Source organism: Macaca mulatta, chromosome 19, assembly GCF_049350105.2.
Source record: "Macaca mulatta isolate MMU2019108-1 chromosome 19, T2T-MMU8v2.0, whole genome shotgun sequence".
Taxonomy (NCBI): domain Eukaryota; kingdom Metazoa; phylum Chordata; class Mammalia; order Primates; family Cercopithecidae; genus Macaca; species Macaca mulatta.
In genome coordinates, this window is record NC_133424.1 from 63,232,046 (window position 1) to 63,252,306 (window position 20,261).

At 48.5% G+C, this 20,261-nt stretch overlaps 1 protein-coding gene across 3 annotated transcripts; it reads left to right on the forward strand.

Annotated features, from left to right (window-relative positions):
• The first annotated feature begins 11,215 nt into the window (after window positions 1-11,215).
• Window positions 11,216-17,063, forward strand: KLK3 (kallikrein related peptidase 3). 3 transcript variants are annotated; one of them, XM_015124419.3, is made up of 5 exons: window positions 11,216-11,296; window positions 12,537-12,696; window positions 14,268-14,554; window positions 14,699-14,835; window positions 15,770-15,968. In XM_015124419.3, exons 1-5 carry the CDS (start codon window positions 11,251-11,253, stop codon window positions 15,854-15,856), a joined length of 717 nt encoding a protein of 238 aa, XP_014979905.3. In that variant the 5' UTR covers window positions 11,216-11,250; the 3' UTR covers window positions 15,857-15,968.
• The last annotated feature ends 3,198 nt before the right edge of the window (window positions 17,064-20,261 follow it).

Consider the following 20,261-nt stretch of genomic DNA (forward strand, 5'->3'; position numbering starts at 1 on the left):
ATTCCCCTCAAATATGTTTTCCGAATTTTTAGATTTCTGTTCTTCCTTGGGAACATGAATTATTCTTAGGTTGGTCGTTTAACATAATCCCAAACTTCTTGGAGGTCTTGTTCATTTTTTTAAAATTCTTTTTTCTTTGTCTTTGTTGGATTGGGTTTATCCAAAAGTCTTGTCTTTGGGCTCTGAAGTTCTTTCTTCTACTTGTTTGATTCTATTGCTGAGATTTTCCAGTGTATTTTGCATTTCTCTCAGTGTGTCCTTCATTTCCAGAAGTTCTTATTGTTTTTGATTTATGCTATTTCTCTGGAGATTTTTCTGTCCGTATCCTGCAACACTTTTTAAATTTCTTTAAGTTGGTATTCGCCTTTCTCTGGTGCCTCCTTAAGTAGCTTAATAATCGATCTTCTGAATTTTTTTTCTGGCAATTTCAAAGATTTCTTTTTGGTTTGGATCCATTGTTGGCAAGCTAGTGTGATCTTTTTGGGGTGTTAAATAACCTTGTTTTGTCGTATTATCAGAATTGGTTTTTTGGTTCCTTCTCATTTGGGTAGACTATGTCAGAAGGAAGATCTGGGGCTCAAGGGCTGCTATTCGGATTCTGGATTTAGCTACCCAGTGGAGCATCTGGGCTCTGGGCTGGTACTGAGGAGTGTCTGCAAAGAGTCCTGTGATGTGATTCATCTTCAGGTCTCTTAACTGTGGATATCAGCACCTGCTCTGTTGGAGGTGGGAGGAGAGTAAAGTAGACTCGCTGGGGGTCCTTGGTTGTATTATTTTTTCGTGTGCAGGTTTTGTGTTGGTTGGCCTCCAGCCAGGAGGTGACACTTTCAAGACAGCATCAGCTGCAGTAGTACAGGGAGGAAAACGGCTTGCCCTAGGGTCACCTGGATAAGTATTTGGGTTTCTCAGGTGGTGGATGGGGCCAGAGAACTTCCAAGAGATTATGTCCTTTGTCTTTGGCTACCAGGGCAGGTAAAGAAAGACCATCAGGTGGGGGCAGGGTTAGGCGTGTCTGAGCTCAGACTCTCCTTGGGTGGGGGTCGCTGTGGCTGCTGTGGGGATAGGGGGTGGTTCTCAGGACAACGGAGTTATGTTCCCAGGGGGATTATGGCTGCCTCTACTGCATCATGTGGGTCACCAGGAAAGTGGGAGAAAGCCAGCAGTTTCAGGGCTCACCCAGCTCCCATGCAGCCCAAAAGGCTGGTCTCATTCCCACTGTGTTGCACCCCCCACCAATGCACAGTTTGTTTCCAGGCAGCGAGTGAGCAGGGCTGGGAACTTGCCCCAGGCTGCAAGCCTCCCTGCTGAGAAAGCAAGCAGGGCTTAAAGGTTTCATGCCTCCCCACCTGCTGCAGCTTCTGTGCTCACGTCTGCACTCACAGTTCACCCCCTCCACTGAGTTCTGTACAGGAAACTTCGCGTTCAGTTGAAATTGTTGCACAGTTCAGCTGGAAGTTTCCTTCTCCCTGTAGTCTTTCCCCAATTCCATTGGCAGTGTCAGGTGTCTGAGCCCAAGCTAAGCCATCATCTCCCCTGTGACCTGCACGTATACATCCAGATGGCCTGAAGTATCTGAAGAATCACAAAAGAAGTGAAATTTAAATGGCCTGTTCCTGTCTTAACTGATGGCATTCCACCACAAAAGAAGTGAAAATGGCCGGTCCTTGCCTTAACTGATGATATTACCTTGTGAAATTCCTTCTCCTGGCTCATCCTGTCTCAAAAAGCTCCCCCACTGAGCACCTTGTGACCCCTACCCCTGCCCGCCAGAGAACAACCCCCTTTGACTGTAATTTTCCTCTACCTACCCAAATCCTATAAAACAGCTCCACCCCTATCTCCCTTTGCTGACTCTCTTTTCGGACTCAGCCCATCTGCACCCAGGTGATTAAAAAGCTTTATTGCTCACACAAAGCCTGTTTGGTGGTCTCTTCACACAGACGTGCGTGAAAGGCAGCTCTCCCCAAGGACCCCTGTGAGACAAAGTCAGAAATGACTTCCCTGGGGACCAAGAGTACCCTCAGGGCTCTTCCTGCTGCTTCCTCTACCCCTGTATTTCGTTCAGCTCTCTAAATTCATCTCAGCTCCAGGTAAGGTCAAATCCTTCTCCCATGATCTGGACCTTCAGATTCCCCAGTGAGGATATGTGTTCAGGAGCGGATGATCCCCCTTTCACACTTTCACACTTTGGGCAATGACAGTTTTTCAGCTGTCTCCTAGAGGCTGCCTCAGCAATTTGCTTCCTTCAAAGGGTCTGTGGGTTCTCTTGGCTTTCCTGGTATGTTCCTGCAGTAGTTCTTGGAGCAAAAATTCAAGATGTGAATCTCCACATGCCGCTCTGTCCATCTGAGTGGGAGTTGCAAGTTAGTCCTGCTTCCTAGCCACCATTTTCTCCCCACATTAGCTTTTTGACTTTTCTTTTTTATTAATTGCCTGTTCATATGCTTTGTCCATTTTTTAGGGGTTGCTCTTTTGTTCATGTCAGAAGTTTCGCGTGCCTTCTAAATAGTGATCTCTTTGGTTTTGAATGAGGTATATGTCGTCTTTTATAAATAGAAATTCTGAATTCTTATACAAGTTTCTGGACGACAGTGCCCTCTAAGCAGTAATTCTAAATTTTCCTTTAATGAAGTACATCCAAAGTTTGGTCTGTGATTTGTGCTTCTGAAGTTGTGTCAGGAAGCCTTTTCTTTGTGTTAGATAACAAAGGGTATCTCCCATATTTTCTAGCCTCTCTAACCCTCTGTCTTTGTCCATCCGTTTCTGTATCTCATCCCATCTATACAGCTATTCATTAATTTCTCGTTTAATTGATATTTGCTAGTTGTCACAACTGTGACTTGATGAAGATAACATAAACTCATAATAACATCCCTCAATAAGAAAAGGAACAATAAACTAGTGTCATTAACTTGCAAACCATGTTAGATTAGTTGGTGGATCAGTGAAAGGACACAAAGACACAAAAATGCGTACCCGCTCCCCCGCTACACCCTATTGCTAAACCCTTTGTTCTGCTCTCTAATCTCTGCACATACCAGAGATTTTGTAAGTTCTGTAAGTACCTGTTTTTCTTTCAGAGGCCGGGTCACAAGACGTGTTTAAGTAAGATACACTCATGCTGCCATAAACCGGTTGTGCAACCTGACGCAATATAATTAACTGCCTTTGTGTAAAACTGCTCTCCCGCCTCAAGGGTTGAACCGAAATATCAGGAATGGCAGGAACCAATCATAGTTAGCCAAATCGCCTTGTTCAAACACTAGCCAATCATACATCTGATTTGTATAATAATTCTATGCCCACTTTTCTTAGACTATATAACACTGTTCGGGGCTCAGTGGGGGAGCTCTCCTGCCCGTCTCGTTTCACGAGCGAGTGAGAGTTCCAGGTTCGAACCTGTAATAAAGATCCTCTCTGCTTAGCTTTGACTCTGGACTCTGGTGGTCTTCTTCGGGGAATAAACGGTCTGGGCATAACATCAGAACACTTGAAATGTCCTGAAATCATTCCACTGACATTTGAAAGAAACTTACTATTATTTCTCCCCAAATTGGGCAAAAATACTAGACAAATCATATGAAATTTAAATAAATAAAATCTTTGAAGCTGAAAGAAATGTTTCTAAAGGATTAATAATGAAAAACAGATTTTGATCAAATATGATAAAAATTAAACTATTTTTCTTCTCCTAGAAAATGAGATTACAGGCCGGGTGTGGTGGCTTATGCCTGCAATTCTAGCACTTTGGGAGGCCAAGGCGAGTGGATCATGAGGTCAGTAGTTCGAGATCAGCCTGGCCAACATGGTGAAACCCCGGCTCTACTGAAAAAATACAAAAATTAGCCAGGTGTGGTGGCATGCGCCTGTAGTCCCAGCTACTCGGGAGACTGAGGCAGAAGAATTGCTTGAACCTGGGAGGCGGAGGTTGCAGTGAGCTGAGATAGCACCACTGCCCTCCAGCCTGGGCGACAGAGTGAGACTCTGTCTAAAAAAAAAAAGAAAAGAAAATGAGATTACAAAATCATTTGATCATAAGCAGAGATAATTGAGAGTATGAGGACAAAATAATCTAGGAGAAAAACTTTATAAGGCATTTAAGACAATTGCTAAGTTAAAAAATTATACATCTTCTAAATTTTGCATTGATTTTGGTATTGTGTACTCTTTTAAATAGTTCCTGTATTATTCCTTTTATCATTTAGATTTGCTAGTTACATTTGTTGTTTCTTTTCTCATTAGAATAATCAGGGTTCTACCTAAGTTTATATTAAGAATCTTTTGTTTTTTTTTTTAAAGAAGCTGATAGACCTTAGAAAACCTGATCAACATGAAGTATGGCATGAAGTAGTACTCAATAAAGAGAAAACGTGATGGTAATCTTGAAGAAAAGCACCATATTCATCCTTGTATTTCCTTCTGTGTCCCTCTCTCTCCCTGGGGGAGGGCCTCTCTGACCATCTCAGGCTGTCATTGTGGGGATTCTGGAACTCTGGAGTGGAAGGATTCCTGAGACCTTTCCAGGGATATGCAAGGTCAAACACTAGTTTCATAATAATCTGTACACATTATTTTCTTTTTTTTTTTTTTTTGAGGTGGAGTTTCACTCGTGTTGTCCAGGCTGAAGTGCAATGGCACGATCTCAGCTCACTGCAACCTCTGTCTCCTAGGTTCAAGTGATTCTTCTGCCTCTGTCTCCCAAGTAGCTGAGATTACAGGCGCCTGCCACCATGTCCAGCTAATGTTTGTATTTTTAATAGAGACGTGGTTTCACCATGTTGGCTAGGCTGGTCTTGAACTCCTGACCTTAGGTGTTCTGCCCACCTCGGCCTCACAAAGTGCTGGGATTACAGGTGTGAGCCACTGCGCCCAGCACCTTTCTCACTCTTGTTCTCTCACAAGCACAAGGTGGAATTTTCCAGAGTCTACATGATGTGATATTGTAGCAAATTAAACCCTAAAGCAGCTATGAGAGTCCAGCTGTCTTCTATTAAGCCAGACATTAAAGAGACTTGCAAAAGCATATAACGTTTTTTCCTCACTAGTTTTTTGTCTTAAAATATAGCTGTTTTTCATTAAAATATGTTATGTTAACATATATTTATTATTACTATTTAAAAATGAATTAATAACAAAATATTTGAAAGATTTTTCAGTTTTAATATCTACTGTGGAATGTATCAATAGATATAGATAATTGTTGGGAGCAGGCCCCCCAAAATCTGGCCATAAACTGGCCATAAACAAAATCTATGTAGCACTGTAACATGTTCATAATGGCCCTAAGGCCCAAGCTGGAAGGTTGTGGGTTTAGCGGAATGAGGGCAAGGAACACCTGGCCCGCCCAGGGCAGAAAACCACTTAAAGGCATTCTTAAGCCACAAACAATAGCATGAGCGATCTGTGCCTTAAGGACATGCTCCTGCTGCAGTTAACTAGCCCAACCTATTCCTTTAATTCAGCCCATCCCTTTGTTTCCCATAAGGAATACTTTTAGTTAATTCAATATCTCTAGAAACAATGCTAATGACTGGTTTGCTGTTAATAAATATGTGGGTAAATCTCTGTTTGGGGCTCTCAGCTCTGAAGGCTGTGAGACCCCTGATTTCCCACTTCACACCTCTATATTTCTGTGTGTCTTTAATTCCTCTAGCGCTGCTGGGTTAGGGTCTCCCCGACTGAGCTGGTCTTGGCAGTTAATATAAACAAAAATCCAAGGAAGGCCCTCAGTAATTTTTTTTTTTTTCCAATGGAGTTTTGTTCTTGCTACCCAGGCTAGAGTACAGTGGTACAATGTTGGCTCACTGCAACCTTTGCCTTCTGGGTTAAGGTGATTCTCCTTCCTCAGCCTCCTGAGTAGCTGAGATTACAGGTGCCTGCCACCATGCCCAACTAATTTTTGTATTTTTAGTAGACATGGAGTTTCACCATGTTGGCCAGGCTGGTCTCAAACTCCTGACCTCAGGTGATCCACCTGCTTTGGCCTCCCAAAGTGCTGGGATTGCAGGCATGAGCCACTGTGCCTGGCCCAATAATTCTTTTTTTTTTTTTTTTTTTTTGAGACGGAATCTTGCTCTGTCACCAGGCAGCAGTGCAGTGGCACAATTTCGGCTCACTGCAATCTCCGTGGAAAAGAAAAAGAAAGAAAGGAGAAAAAAAAATAAGAGATGACATCTCAGGCTCTGACGGCAAAGGCCTGAGGTTTTTGGGCGAGGTCAGTCCTCTGTTGCACAGCCTCCCTCACAGGGTCATTGTGAGGATCAAATGTGGTCACATGCATGAGGCACCAGCACATGCCTGGCTGTAAGGAGTGCCGTGTAAGTGTATGCTTGCACTGCTGAATGGTTGGGATGTGTCAGGCATTATCTTCAGCACTTACAGATGCTCATCTAATCCTCACAGCATCACTCTGGGGTGGGTATTACTGGCCTCATTTGACGGAGAAAGTAGCTGTGGCTCAGAAAGGGGGGACCACTAGACCAGGGACACTCTGAATGCTGGAGACTCCAGAGACCACGACCACTCACCAACTGCAGAGAAATTAACTGTGACCTGATGTCCCTGTCCTGGAGAGGGTGGAGGTGGACCTTCACTAACCTCCTACCTTGACCCTCTCTTTTAGGGCTCTTTCTGACCTCCACCATGATACTAGGATCCCATTGTATTCTGTACCCTTTTGCCTCTATGACACCCACTGCCCACTGCATCCAGCTGAGTCCCCTCCTATCTCCATTCCCAGCTGGCCAGTGCAGTCTCAGTGTCAGTAACTCTGAAGGGGTTGACATTTTACCAACCTGCAAACAAAGAAGCTAACTTGCCAGAGTTCTGTGAATGCCAGCAGAGTCCATGAGACTCCCGAGTCAGAGACAAAGGATTTTACTGCTCACAGCTCAGCAGACAGCATGAGGTTCATGTTCACATTAGTTCACCTTGCCCCCCAAAACCTTGTAGGGTGACCACAGCAGTCCAGATGGATGCTGTGCACACAGAGTTTGTGCCACCGGTGAGAAACCTGAGATGAGGAATCCTCAATCTTTTACTGGGACAACTTGCAAACTGCTCAGCCTTTGTCCCTGATGAAGATATTATCTTTATGATCTTGGATTGAAAACAGACCTACTCTGGAGGAACATATTGTATTTATTGCTCTTGACAGTAAACAAATCTGTTGTAAGAGACATTATCTTTATTATCTAGGACAGTACGCAATCCTGGATCTGAGACAGATATCATCTTGCAAGGATGCCTGCTACACAAACATTCTTGAAAAGACAATCCAGAAAAAAAAAGGTGTTGCTGTCTTTGCTCAGAAGACACACAGATACGTGACAGAAGCATGGAGAATTGCCTCCCAACACTGTTCAGCCAGAGTCTTCCACCCTTGTCTGCAGGACAATCTCAACGTTCCACCATTAAATACTTTTTCTATCACATCCCGCTTCTTTATGGCAAACCAAGGTTCTGAGTCCGGATCCTGACTGTGTCTGGCAGCACTCCACTGCCAAATCCAGAATAAGGCAGTGCTCAGGATCCTGAAGGGGCATGGCTGGGGATCAGAACTTCTGGGTTTGAGTGAGGAGTGGGTCCAGCCTCTTGAATTTCAAAGGAGGAAGAGGCTGGAGGTGAAGGTCCAGGGGCAGGGATAGTGTCAGTTCTGAACTCTTAGGTCAATGAGGGAGGAGACTGCTAAGATCCCAGCTCCCGAGGTACTGATGTGGGAATGGCCTACGAATCTCATATCCTCAGGAAGAAGGTGCTGGAATCCTGAGGGGTAGAGTTCTGGGGGTGTATTTGTGGCTTGAGTCCCTCCTTGGACCCTGAAGGGCAGAGGCTGGAACCACTGGGTCCAGGGTTTGGGGTGACAGTAATGGGATCTCTTGATTCCCCAAGAGTCGGAGGATTGAGGGTTACCCATTCTTCCATCTTGCCACCTAATCCTTACTCCACTTGAGGGTATCACCAGCCCTTCTAGCTCCATGAAGGTGCCCCGGGGCGAGCACAATCTGCATATGAGCGATGTCCCAGAGTCCTTGGATGTCATCCACTCATCATCCAGCATCCACACTATGAGAGTGTGGCCAGCACCATGACGTCATGTTACTGCAACTATCCCTGCAGCTCGCCTCTCCAGCCACCTGCCAACCGTACAGCTGCCGACATCCTCCTCTGGTGGGAGTGGCCTGCATGGTGCCAGGCTAGGGCCTGGTGTCAGACAGGGAGCCTGAAACCATAGGGATCTAGGACTTGATCCAGGACTCAAAAGTGCTAGAGAATGGCTGTATGTCACCATCCATGAAATCCCAAAGGCTTCTGGGTGGAGGGCACAGGGACCTGAACTTATGCGTCTTCCCCAAGTCCACTGCTCTCCCAAGTGAGTCTCCCAAATACGAGGCACTGTGCCAGCATCAGCCTTATGTCCACCACATTGTGTAAAAGGGACTACCAAGGACCCTGATGAACACCATGGTCTGTGCAGGAGTAGGGGGTGAAGGCACGGACTCCTGTGAGGTCACAGCCCAGGGAGCATCATCACGGGTGGAGAGGAGGCTCTGGACAGGCTTGAGAACTGGCATGTGGTTGTATTTGGTTTTCTTTGGTTAGATGTGCTGGGTATAGGAGTGGAGCATGAAGACCAGTTAGAATGAAGGGTCAGATTGGAGTTGGGTTGGAGATGGGGTAAAATTGTGCTTGGGATGAGTTTGGGATTGGCACTGTCGAGGTGATTTAGGATGGCATGGCTTTGGGATGGAAATAGATTTGTTTTGACGTTGGCTCAGAAATCCGTGGGGATTGAATTGGGGATGAGGTTGGGTTTGATTTTGGAGGTAGAAGACATGGAAGTAGCTATCAGATTTGACAGTGGCCATGAGTTTTGTTTGATGGGGAATCAAACAACGAGGGAAGACATAAGGGTTGGCTTGTTAGGTTAAGTTGCGTTGGGTTGATGGGGTCGGGGCTGTGTATGATGCAGTTGGATTGGTTTGTGTTAAATTGGGTTGGGTCAGGTTTTGATTGAGGATGAGTTGAGGATATGCTTAGGGACACGCGATCCACGAGGTTCTCACTGGAGTGGAGACAAACTTCCTTTCCAGGATGAATCCAGGGAAACCTTAATTCACGTGTGAGGAGGTCAGGTCACTGGCTGAGTATATCCTTTCACTCCAGCTGTAAGATGGTCTTAAGTTGTGATTATCTATATCCACTTCTGTCTCCCTCACTGTATTTGAGTTTATCTGATCACTCAGCTAGAAACAGGGGAAGATTTTGTCAAATTCTTCTTCTTTTTTTTTTGAGACAGAGTCTCACTCTATTGATTGCCCAGGCTGGAGTGCAATGGTGGCCGATCTCGACTCACTGCAAACTCACTGCAACCTGGGAGAGGCTCACTGCAACCTCTGCCTCCTGGGTTCAAGTGATTCTCCTGCGTCAGCCTCCCGAGTAGCTGAGATTACAGGTGTGCACCACCGCACTTGGCTAATTTTTGTATTTTTAGTAGAGACGGGATTTCACCAATGTTTGCCAGGCTGGTCTCGAACTCCTGACCTCGTGATCCACTGCCTCAGCCTCCCAAAGTGTTGGGATTACAGGCGTGAGCCACCGCGCCCAGCCACTTTTGTCAAATTCTTGAGTCACAGTTCAGGCTGGATCAGGTGAGCTACTCTGGTTTTATTGAACAGCTGAAATAACTAACTTTTTGGAAATTAATGAAATCTTATGGAGTTAGCAGCGGAGGTACCAGGGCTCTTAAGAGTTCCCGATTCTCTTCTGAGACTATAAGTTGTGATTTTCCATGCCACCTTAATTTTTTTTTTTAATCAATGTTTCGTTCTCCCTCTATTTCAATGGCGTGATCACAGCTCACTGGAGCCTTGAACTCCTGGCCTTAAGAGATTCTCCTACTTCAGTCTCCCAATAGCTAAGACTACAGTGGTCCATCACCATATCTAGGTAATTTTAAAAGTTTTTTTGGGCCAGGCGCGGTGGCTCATGCCTGTAATCTCAACACTATAGGAGGCCGAGGCAGGTGGATCACGAGGTCAGGGGTTCGAGACCAGCCTGACCAACATGGTGAAACTCTGTCTCTACTGAAAAAAAAAATACAAAAGTTAACCAGGTGTGTTGGCACACACCTGTAATCCCAGCTACTCAGGAGGCTGAGGCAGGCGAATCACTTGAACCTGGGAGGCAGAGGTTGCAGTGAGCCAAGATCGTGCCACTGCACTCCAGCCTGGGCAACAGAGTGACACTCTGTCTCAAAAAGAAAAAAAAAATTTTTTTTTTTTTGGTAGAAATGGATCTTGCCTTGTTCCTCTGGTTGGCCTTCAACCCCTGACTTCAAGCGATCCTTCTACCTTGGCTTCGGAATGTGTTGGGATTACAGGTATGAGCCACTATGCCTGACCTGTCACTTAATCTTGAGGTACATAAACTGGCTCCTGAAGGCTAAGTATCTTATTGGAGAAGGGGCATTGGATTTTACATGAGGGTGATTCTGACCTGGGAGGGCCGGTCAGCAGGCATCTCTGTTGCACAGATAGAGTGCACAGGTCTGGAGAACAAGGAGTGGGGGGTTACTGGAATTTCACATTGTTTGACGGACATTGGATTTTGAAATGCTAGGGAACTTCGGGAGACTCGTATTTCTGGGTTAGAGTATCCGTGGACCACAAGATCTTTTTATGATGACAGTAGCAATGTATGTGTGGAACTGGATTCTGGGTTGGAAGTGCAAGGAAAAGAGAGTACTGAATGCCAAGACATCTATTTCAGGAGCATGAGAAATAAAAGTTCTAGTTTCTGGGCTCAGAGTGGTACAGGGATCAGAGAGTCTCACAGTCCCCTGGGTGCTGGTATTTTAGGGCACATTGGGTCTTGGAGTGCAAAGGATCTAGGCATGTGAGGCTTTGTATGAAGAATCGGGGATTGTACCCATCCCCTGTTTCTGTTTCATCCCGGGCCTGTCTCCTCTGCCTTTGTCCCCTAGATCAAGTCTCCATGAGCTACGGGGCCTGGTGCATCCAGGGTGATCTAGTAATTGCAGAACAGCAAGTGCTGGTTCTCCCTCCCCTTCCACAGCTCTGGGTGTGGGAGGGGGTTGTCCAGCTTCCAGCAGCATGGGGAGGGCCTTGGTCAGCATCTGGGTGCCGGGAGGGCAGGGGCGGAGTCCTGGGGAATGAAGGTTTTATAAGGCTCCTCGGGGAGGCTCCGCAGCCCCAAGCTCACCGCCTGCACCTGGACAGCTGTGTCACCATGTGGGTTCTGGTTGTCTTCCTCACCCTGTCCGTGACGTGGATTGGTGAGAGGGGCCAGGGTTGGGGGGATGCAGGAAGGGGAGTCAGCCCTGACTCTCAAGCTGAGGCTCTTTCCCTCCCACCCAGCACCCCAGCCCAGACAGGGTGCTGGGCTCTTTTCTGTCTGTCCCAGTCCCACTCCAAACCTATACCCCCAGCCCCTCCATATTGAACTGTCCTCATTCCCACACCAGGTCCCCGCTCCCTCCCACTTACTCAGAACTTTCTCCCCATTGCCCAGCCAACTCCCTGCTCCCAGCTGCTTTACTAAACGGGAAGTTCGTGGACATCTCCGTGTTTCTCTTTGTGGGGCTCAAAACCTCCAAGGACCTCTCTCGATGCCATTGGTTCCTTGGACCCTATCACTGGTCTGCCTCCTGAGCCCCTCAGTCCCATCACAGTCTACTGACTTTTCCCATTCGGCTGTGAGTGTTCAACCCCATCCCAAAGACTTTGATGCTTGGCCTCCCGCTCTTGCCCTAGGACACCCAGATGCCAACCAGCCACGTCCTTCTTCCTAGCCAGGCTACCTGACCGGAGACAACAAACAGGTCCCTCAGTCCGGCAATGGGACTCTGAGAAGTCCTCATTCCCTGACTTAGCTCCAGACTCTTCATTCAGTGGCCCACCTTTTCCATAGGAAAAACACGAGCATCCCCAGCCACAACGGCCGGCTCTCTGATTCCCTAAATCTGCATCCTTTTCAAAACCTAAAAACAAAAACAGAAACGGAAAAAAAACCCCAAAAAAACCACTCAGGCCAGAACTGTTTTCTCAACCTGGGACTTCCTAAACTTTCCAAAACCTTCCTCTTCCAGCAACTGAACCTTGCCATAAGGCACTTATCCCCGGTTCCTAGCACCCCTTATCCCCTCAGAATCCACAACTTGTACCAAGTTTCCCTTCTCCCAGTCCAAGACCCCAAATCACCACCAAGGACCCGATCCCCAGACTCAAGATATTGTCTGGACGCTGTCCTGTGTCTCCTACCCTGATCCCTGGGGTCACCTCTGCTCTCAGAGCATGAAGCCTCCCCACCAGCCCCAGCCACTAACCTGCAAACCCAGGGAAGAGTGACAGAATTCCCAGCCTTTCCCAGCTCCCCCTGCCCATGTCCCAGGACTCCCAGCCCTGGTTCTCTGCCCCCATGTCTTTTCAAACCCACATCCTAGATCCCTCTCCTATCCGAGTACCCCAGTTCCTCCTGTGAACCCTGATCCCCCTGATCTAGCTCCCCATCTGCAGGCGCTGCACCCCTCATCCTGTCTCGGATTGTGGGAGGCTGGGAGTGCGAGAAGCATTCCCAACCCTGGCAGGTGCTTGTGGCCTCTCGTGGCAGGGCAGTCTGCGGGGGTGTTCTGGTGCACCCCCAGTGGGTCCTCACAGCTGCCCACTGCATCAGGAGGTGAGTAGAGGCCTGGGGTCTGGGGAGGGGGTGTCTGTGTCCCAGAGGAATAACAGCTGCGCATTTCTCCCAGGATAACCTCTAAGGCCAGCCTTGGGACTGGGGGAGAGAGGGAAGGTTCTGGTTCAGGTCACATGGGGAGGCAGGACTGGGGCTGAACCACCCTCCCCATGTCTGTGTCCCTCTATGTCTCTCTGTGTCACTTTCATTATGTCCCTTGGTATCTGGCTTGGGTTGTGTCTCTCTGTGTGACTATTTTGTTCTCTCTCTCCCTCTCTTCTCTGTCTTCAGTCTCCATATCCCCCCCTCTCTCTGTCCATCTCTGGTCCCTCTCCAGCCAGTGTGTCTCACCCTCTATCTCTCTGCTAGGCTCTCTCTGCGTCTCTGTCTCTCCTATGCCTTCTCCCTAGTGAACACACACACAGGGTGGGCGTGGGGGGACCCTGAGAAAAGGAAGGGCTTTGGCTGGGCATGGTGGTTCACACCTGTAATCCCAACAGTTTGGGAGGCCGAGGCGTGTAGATCGCCTGAGGCCAGGAGTTTGAGACCAGCCTGGCCAACATAGTGAAACCCCATCTCTACTAAAAATACAAAAAAGTAGCCAGGCATGGTGGCGCGAGCCTGTAGTCCCAGCTACTCAGGAGGCTGAGGGAGGAGAATTGCTTGAACCTGGGTGGTGGAGGTTGCAGTGAGCTGAGACCGCGTCACTGCACTCCAGCCTGGGTGACAGAGTGAGACTCCATCTCAAAAGAAAAGAAAAAAAGAAAGAAAAGAAAAGAAAAGGAAGGGTTTTATCGCTTGTGTGTGTGTGGGTATGAGGAGGCCCCTCTCACTCCATTCCTTCTCCAGGACATCCCTCCACTCTTGGAAGACACGAAGGGCTAGTTCCAGCTGGAGCTTGGATGGGCAATTGAGGGAGGAGGAAGGAGAAGGGGGAAGGAGAACAGGGTTTGGGGGAAAGGACCCTGGGGAGGGAAGCGGCGGGGAATACAGCATCGGGCCTGCAGGCGAGGCTACCTACCCACTTGGAAACCGACGCCAAAGCAGCAGAGCCACTCTGAGGCCTCCCCTCCCCAGCGGTGCCCACTCAGCTCCAGTCTCTCTCCTTTTCTCTCCCACACTCTATCACCCCTGGCTTCCTCTCTACTTATTTCTCATTCTTCCTTGACTTCCTGGTTCCCTTTCTCATTTGTCTATTTCTCACTTTCTGCCTCATTTTGTTCTCTTTCTCTGGCCCATGTCTGTTTCTCTATGTTTCTGTCTTTCTCATCCTGTATGTTTTTGGCTCACCTAGTTTCTCACTGTTCTCCCCTCTGCCCTTTCATTCTCTCTGTCCTTGTACATTCCGTCTCTTTCCCTTGGTTTCTCTGTTTCTGTATCTGCCTTTCACCCTGTCATACTGCTGTTTCCCAACTCATTGTCTGTATTTTTGGCCCTCACTGTGTCTTCCCCAACCCCGTGTTTTTCTTGCAGTTTCTTTCTCTCTTTTGGAGCCTCCCCCTTGCTCCTCTGTCCCGTCTCTCTTGCCCCATCATCCTCGCTCCTCATTCCTGCATTTGCTTCCTCCCCAGCAACAGCGTGATCTTGCTGGGTCGGCACAACCCGTATTATCCTGAAGACACGGGCCAGGTGTTTCAGGTCAGCCACAGCTTCCCACACCCGCTCTACAACATGAGCCTCCTGAAGAATCGATACCTCGGGCCAGGTGATGACTCCAGCCACGACCTCATGCTGCTCCGCCTGTCAGAGCCTGCCGAGATCACAGATGCTGTGCAGGTCCTGGACCTGCCCACCTGGGAGCCAGAGCTGGGGACCACGTGCTACGCCTCAGGCTGGGGCAGCATCGAACCGGAGGAACGTATGCCAGGGCCAGATGGTGCAGCTGGGAGCCCAGATACCTGGGTCTGAGGGAGGAGGGGACAGGACTTCTGAGTCTGAGGGAGGAGGGGCCAAGGAACCAGGTGGGGTACGGCCCACAACAGTGTTTTTTCCTGGCCCGTAGACTTGACTCCAAAGAAACTTCAGTGTGTGGACCTCCATATTATTTCCAATGATGTGTGTGCGCAAGTTCACTCTCAGAAGGTGACCGAGTTCATGCTGTGTGCTGGAAGCTGGATGGGCGGCAAAAGCACCTGCTCGGTGAGTCATCCCTACTCCCAAGATCTTGAGGGGAAATGTGAGTGGGGACCTTAATTCTGGGCTGGGGTCCAGGAGCCAACCGGGCATCAGCTTTCCCTGTTCCCCAGCTGTAGCCACGCCCCCTCCCTGTGCCTCATCTCCTTTCCTCCTTCCTCCTTCCTTGACTCCCTCAAGGCAATAGGTGATTCTTACGGCACAGTCCATGTGTCCCTGCATTCAGCACACGGTTACTAGGCACCTGCTATGCGCCCAGCACTGCCCTAGACCCTGGGAAGCAGCAGTGAGCAGCCCTTCCCTTCTGCAGCCCCTGTGCCAGTCAGGGGCACAGGCAGGAACAGGGACCACAACGCAGAAATGCTGGAGGATGTCAGGAGGTGAAAGGGTTCTGGGGCAGGGAGAAGGGGTAGGGAGTACGACTGGGAGGGGACGTCCTGCAGAAGATGGGAGTGAGCAAACACCTGCCGCAGGGGATGGGGGAGCCATGCAGCACCTGGGGCAGCAGAGGGAGCAGCACCTGCTCAGGTCTGGGAGGAGGGCCCTGGTGGGCGTGAGGAGCAGCGAGGGGGCTGCGTGGCTGGAGTGAGGGATCAGGGACGGGGGCGAGATGGCCTCGCACAGGGAAGAAAGGACCCCTCTTGCAGGGCCTCCCCTGGGCCGCAGAAGGACATGCTTTTCCTCTGAGGAGTCAGGAGCTAGGGATGGTGCTGGACAGAAGCGGGAAAGGGCCTGGCTCAGGTGTCCAGAGGCTGCTGCTGGCCTCCCTATGGGATCAGACTGCAAGGAGGAAGGGTGGCAGGGCTGTGGGCGGAGTGATGATGGGGCTGACCTGAGGGTGGTTCCAGGCCTTGTCCCCACCTGGGCCCTCACGCAGCCCCCCTCACAGGCTCCTGGCCCTTAGTCTTTCCCCTCCGCTCCATTTTCCACCTGGCCCCAGTGGGTCATTCTGATCACTGAACTGACCATGCCAGCCCTGCTCACAGCCCTCCATGGCTCCCCAGTGCCCTGGAGAGGAGGTGTCTAGTCAGAGAGTAGTCCTGGAGAGGTGGCCTCTGTGATGAGCCACGGGGGCGGCATCCTGCAGATGCTCTTGGCTCTCGTCCCGCTGACCTGTCTGCAAGGACTGTCCTCCTGGACCCTCCACCCTGCACAGGAGCTGGACCCTGAAGTTCCTTCCCCATCGGCCAGGATTGGAGCCCCTGTCCCCCCTATTGGAATCCCTGCCCACCTTCTCCTGGGAGTCGGCTCTGGAGACCTTTCTCTCTTTTCCCAAAGCTGGGAGCTGCTATCTGTTATGTGCCTGTCCGGGTCTGAAAGACAGGATTGCCCAGGCAGAAACTGGGGCTGACCTATCTCACTCTCTCCCCACTTTTACCCTTAGGGTGATTCTGGGGGCCCACTGGTCTGTGACGGTGTGCTTCAAGGTATCACGTCATGGGGCAGTCAACCATGTGCCCTACCCCGAAGGCCTTCCCTGTACACCAAGGTGGTGCGTTACCGGAAGTGGATCCAGGACACCATCATGGCAAACCCCTGAGCACCCCATCAACTCCCTACTTGTAGCGAAAAAAAAAAATCCACCTCAAGTTCTGGCATCATTTGGCTATTCTAGACACCAGGCACTTGGAACCTTGGAAATGACCGGGCCAAGGCTCAAGCCTCCCCAGTTCTATTGACCTTTGTCCTAAGGTGTGGGGTCCAGGGTTGCTAGGAAAAGAAATCAGCAGACACAGGTGTAGACCAGAGTGTTTCTTAAATGGGTGTAATTTTGTCCTCTCCGTGTCCTGGGGGACACTGGTCATGCCTGGAGACATCTCACTCAGTTTCTTTGAGGACCCAGATAGGATGGGGGTGTCTGTGTTGTTTGTGGGGTACAGAGATGAAGGAGGGGTGGGGTCCACACTGAGAGAGTAGACAGTGACACGTGCTGGATGCTGTCCATGAAGCACTGAGCAGATGCTGGAGGCGCAACGCACCAGACACTCACAGCAAGGATGGAGCTGAAAACATAATCCACTCTGTCTTGGAGGCACTGGGAAGCCTAGAGAAGGCTGCGAACTGAGGAGGGAGGGTCTTCCTGTGGCATGGGATGGGGATGAAGTAAGGAGAGGGACTGGACTCCCTGGAAGCTGATTCACCATGGGGAGAGGTGTGTCAAGGTCCCCCAGACAACCCTCAGATTTGATGATTTCCTAGTAGAACTCACAGAAATAAAGAGCTGTTATACTGTGGTTTATTCTGGTTTGTTATATTGACAGGAGACACACTGAAATCAGCAAAGGAAACAGGCATCTAGGTGGGGGTGTGGAGAAAACAGGGAAAAAGTTTCAGTTGTTTTCTCCTAGTGGGGTGTTGTGGACAGCACCTAAATCACACAGAAGTGATGTGTGACCGTGTGTATGAAGTATTTCCAACTAAGGAAGCTCACCTGAGCCTTAGTGTCCAGAGTTTTTATTGGGGGTCTGTAGGATAGGCACGGAGTACTGGAATAGCTGACCTTAACTTCTCAGACCTGAGGTTCCCCAGAGTTCAAACAGATACAGCATGGCCCAGAGCCTCAGATGTATAAGAACAGGCATTCATCATGAATCACATGGTTAGCATGAATCATCTGGCACGGCCTGAGGCCCCAGGTATACCAAAGCACTTGGGCCGAATATTCCAAGCGATTAAATGTCATCTCCCAGGAGTTATCCAAGGGTGAGCCCTGTACTTGGAAGGTTCAGGCTTTGAGCAGTGCAGGGCTTCTGAGTCAAACTTTTACTGTACGGGGAGTGAGGAAAGGGAGAAGATGAGGAAACTGCCTGGGGATCTGGTTCTGTCTTGTTGTCAAGTGAACCATGGGGCTATCCCAAGAAGGAGGAATTCAGAAATAGGGGAAAGTCAAGGAAGCACACGGAACTCAAAGGGGATACAGTGATTGGCTTATTTGTCTTCTCTTCACGTCATTGGTGTGAGGAATTCCCACCCTGAGGTTATGAAGATGTCTGAACACCTAACACATAGCACTGGAGATAGATTGACAAGAGTTTCTTAGCCACAGAGCTTCACAGCCTAGGGCAGGAGGACACTGTACACCAGGCAGGATGACACGGGAATTTCACTCAGGATTGGCTTGAAGCAGCAAGGACTGTGGGAGGTGGACTTTGTTGTAACAAGAGGGCAGGGTGAACTCTGGTTCCCGTGGGGGAATGTGATGGTTTTGTTACAAATTTTTCAAGCTGGCAGGGAATAAAACCCATCAGAGTGGCCGGGTGCGGTGGCTCAAGCCTGTAATCCCAGCACTTTGGGAGGCCGAGACGGGCGGATCACGAGGTCAGGAGTTCGAGACCATCCTGGCTAACACGGTGAAACCCCGTCTCTACTAAAAAATACAAAAAACTAGCCGGGCGAGGTGGTGGGCGCCTGTAGTCCTGGCTACTCGGGAGGCTGAGGCAGGAGAATGGCGTAAAAACCCGGGAGGCGGAGCTTGCAGTGAGCTGAGATGCGGCCACTGCACTCCAGCCTGGGCGACATAGTGAGACTCCGTCTCAAAAAAAAAAAAAAAAAAAAAAAAAAAAAACCATCAGAGTGAGGACCTTGTGGAGGGCGGCTGCCCTGACTGATAAAGGAAGTAGCCAGGTGGGGGCCTTTCCCATTGTGGGGGTGGGGGATATACCTTGGAGATCCTTTCAGTTACAAGTACTGAGGCAGCAAATAAAATGGAATCTTATTTTCTGACTTTATACTGCTTCAGTATGAAGCTATATTTGATTCTGCACAGGGGGTGAGGGAAAGGAGGGGAGGAGGAAATTTTCTTCAGGTCTGGTTTGGGCTTGTGATCCAGGGGGCCTTGGAGCTCTTCCTGCGACATGGGACTGTTTTTTATTTTATTTTACATTTTATTTTATTTTATTTTATTTTTTAAGTTCCGGGCTACACGTGCAGGATGTGCAGCTTTGTTACGTAGGTAAACGTGTACCATGGTCCACCTATCAACCCATGACCTAGGTATTAAGCCCAGCATGCATTAGCTGTTTTTGCTGACACTCTCCCTCTCCCCTACTCCCACAACAGGCCTCAGTGTGTGTTGTTCCCCTCCCTGTGCCCATGTGTTCTCATTGTTCAGCTCCCACTTATAAGTGAGAACATGCGGTGTTTGGTTTTCTGTTCCTGTGTTAGTTTGCTGAGGATAACAGCTTCCAGCTTCATCCATGTTCCTGCAAAGGACCTGATCTCATTCTTTTTTATGGTTGCATAGGAATTGTTTTTACAAATCCAATTGCTGTTGTATTTAACTACAAGTTAATCTAATTAGCATGCTAAAAGAGATTAGAGAAGACATTAGGTACATTGAATGAGACAATATATAAAATAGGACCAAGGTGAAATATTAGGTAGGAAAAATATAATAGTTGAAAAAAGTAAAAAAAAAAAAAAAAAAATCAGGCATGAGTAGCAGAATGGAAAAGAGGTGAAGAACATAATAGGGACTTTTTAGACCAGATTGAAGGACAGAGACAGAAAAATTTTAAGGAACTGCTAAACCACGTGAGTGCTGGAAGTACAGTCAATGACATTAAAGTCTCAGGAGGAGAAAGCAATAGGAAAGGAGGAAGTATGAGAGTAAATTAGTAGAGACATATCTGATGGATTTTAAAATATTTGAAAGACCTCAGATCAAAGGATACATACCGTGCCATTGAAGAGGAAGATGGAAAAGCCAAGAAGCCAGAAGACAGTTAGAAATTTCATTGGCAAAGCTTAACTGTTAAAAGTCCTAGAGAGAAAGGATGGCAGAAATATTGGAAGGAAAGAAGGTGGAACCTAGAATATAAATTCATCCCAACAGCTTGGTAGTGTGCACCTGTAGCGTTTTCTAGATAATACCCTATTGTCATACATCGCCTGAGGGAGTGTAAAATGGTCTCCTTATTTATTTATTTATTTATTATTATTTTTTTAATTTTTGAGATGGAGCCTCCCTCTGTCTCCCAGGCTGGTGTGCAATGGTATGATATCACTCACTGCAACCTCTGCCTCCCTGGTTCAAGCAATTCTCTTACCATAGCTGGGTGTGGATCAGTGTAAGCTGCTCTGGCTTTATTGAACGGATGAAATCACATTTTCTGTTTTCCAAAATCTAAGAAATCTTGTAGAGTTAACAGTGGACTCTTATAACAAGAATTAACACCAGGACTCTTATTCTTGATTCTTTTCTGAGACACCAAAATGAGATTTTTTCAATTCCACCCAAATTCTTTTTTTTTTTTTTTTTTTTTAGACATAGTCTGGGTCTTTTGCTCTGGCACTCAGGCTGGAGTGCAATGGTGTGATCATAGCTCACAGAACCACTCTTGACCTCCTGGACTTAAGGGATCCTCCTGCTTCAGCCTCCTGAGTAGATGGGGCTACAGGTGCTTGCCACCAAACCTGGCTAATTAAAAAAA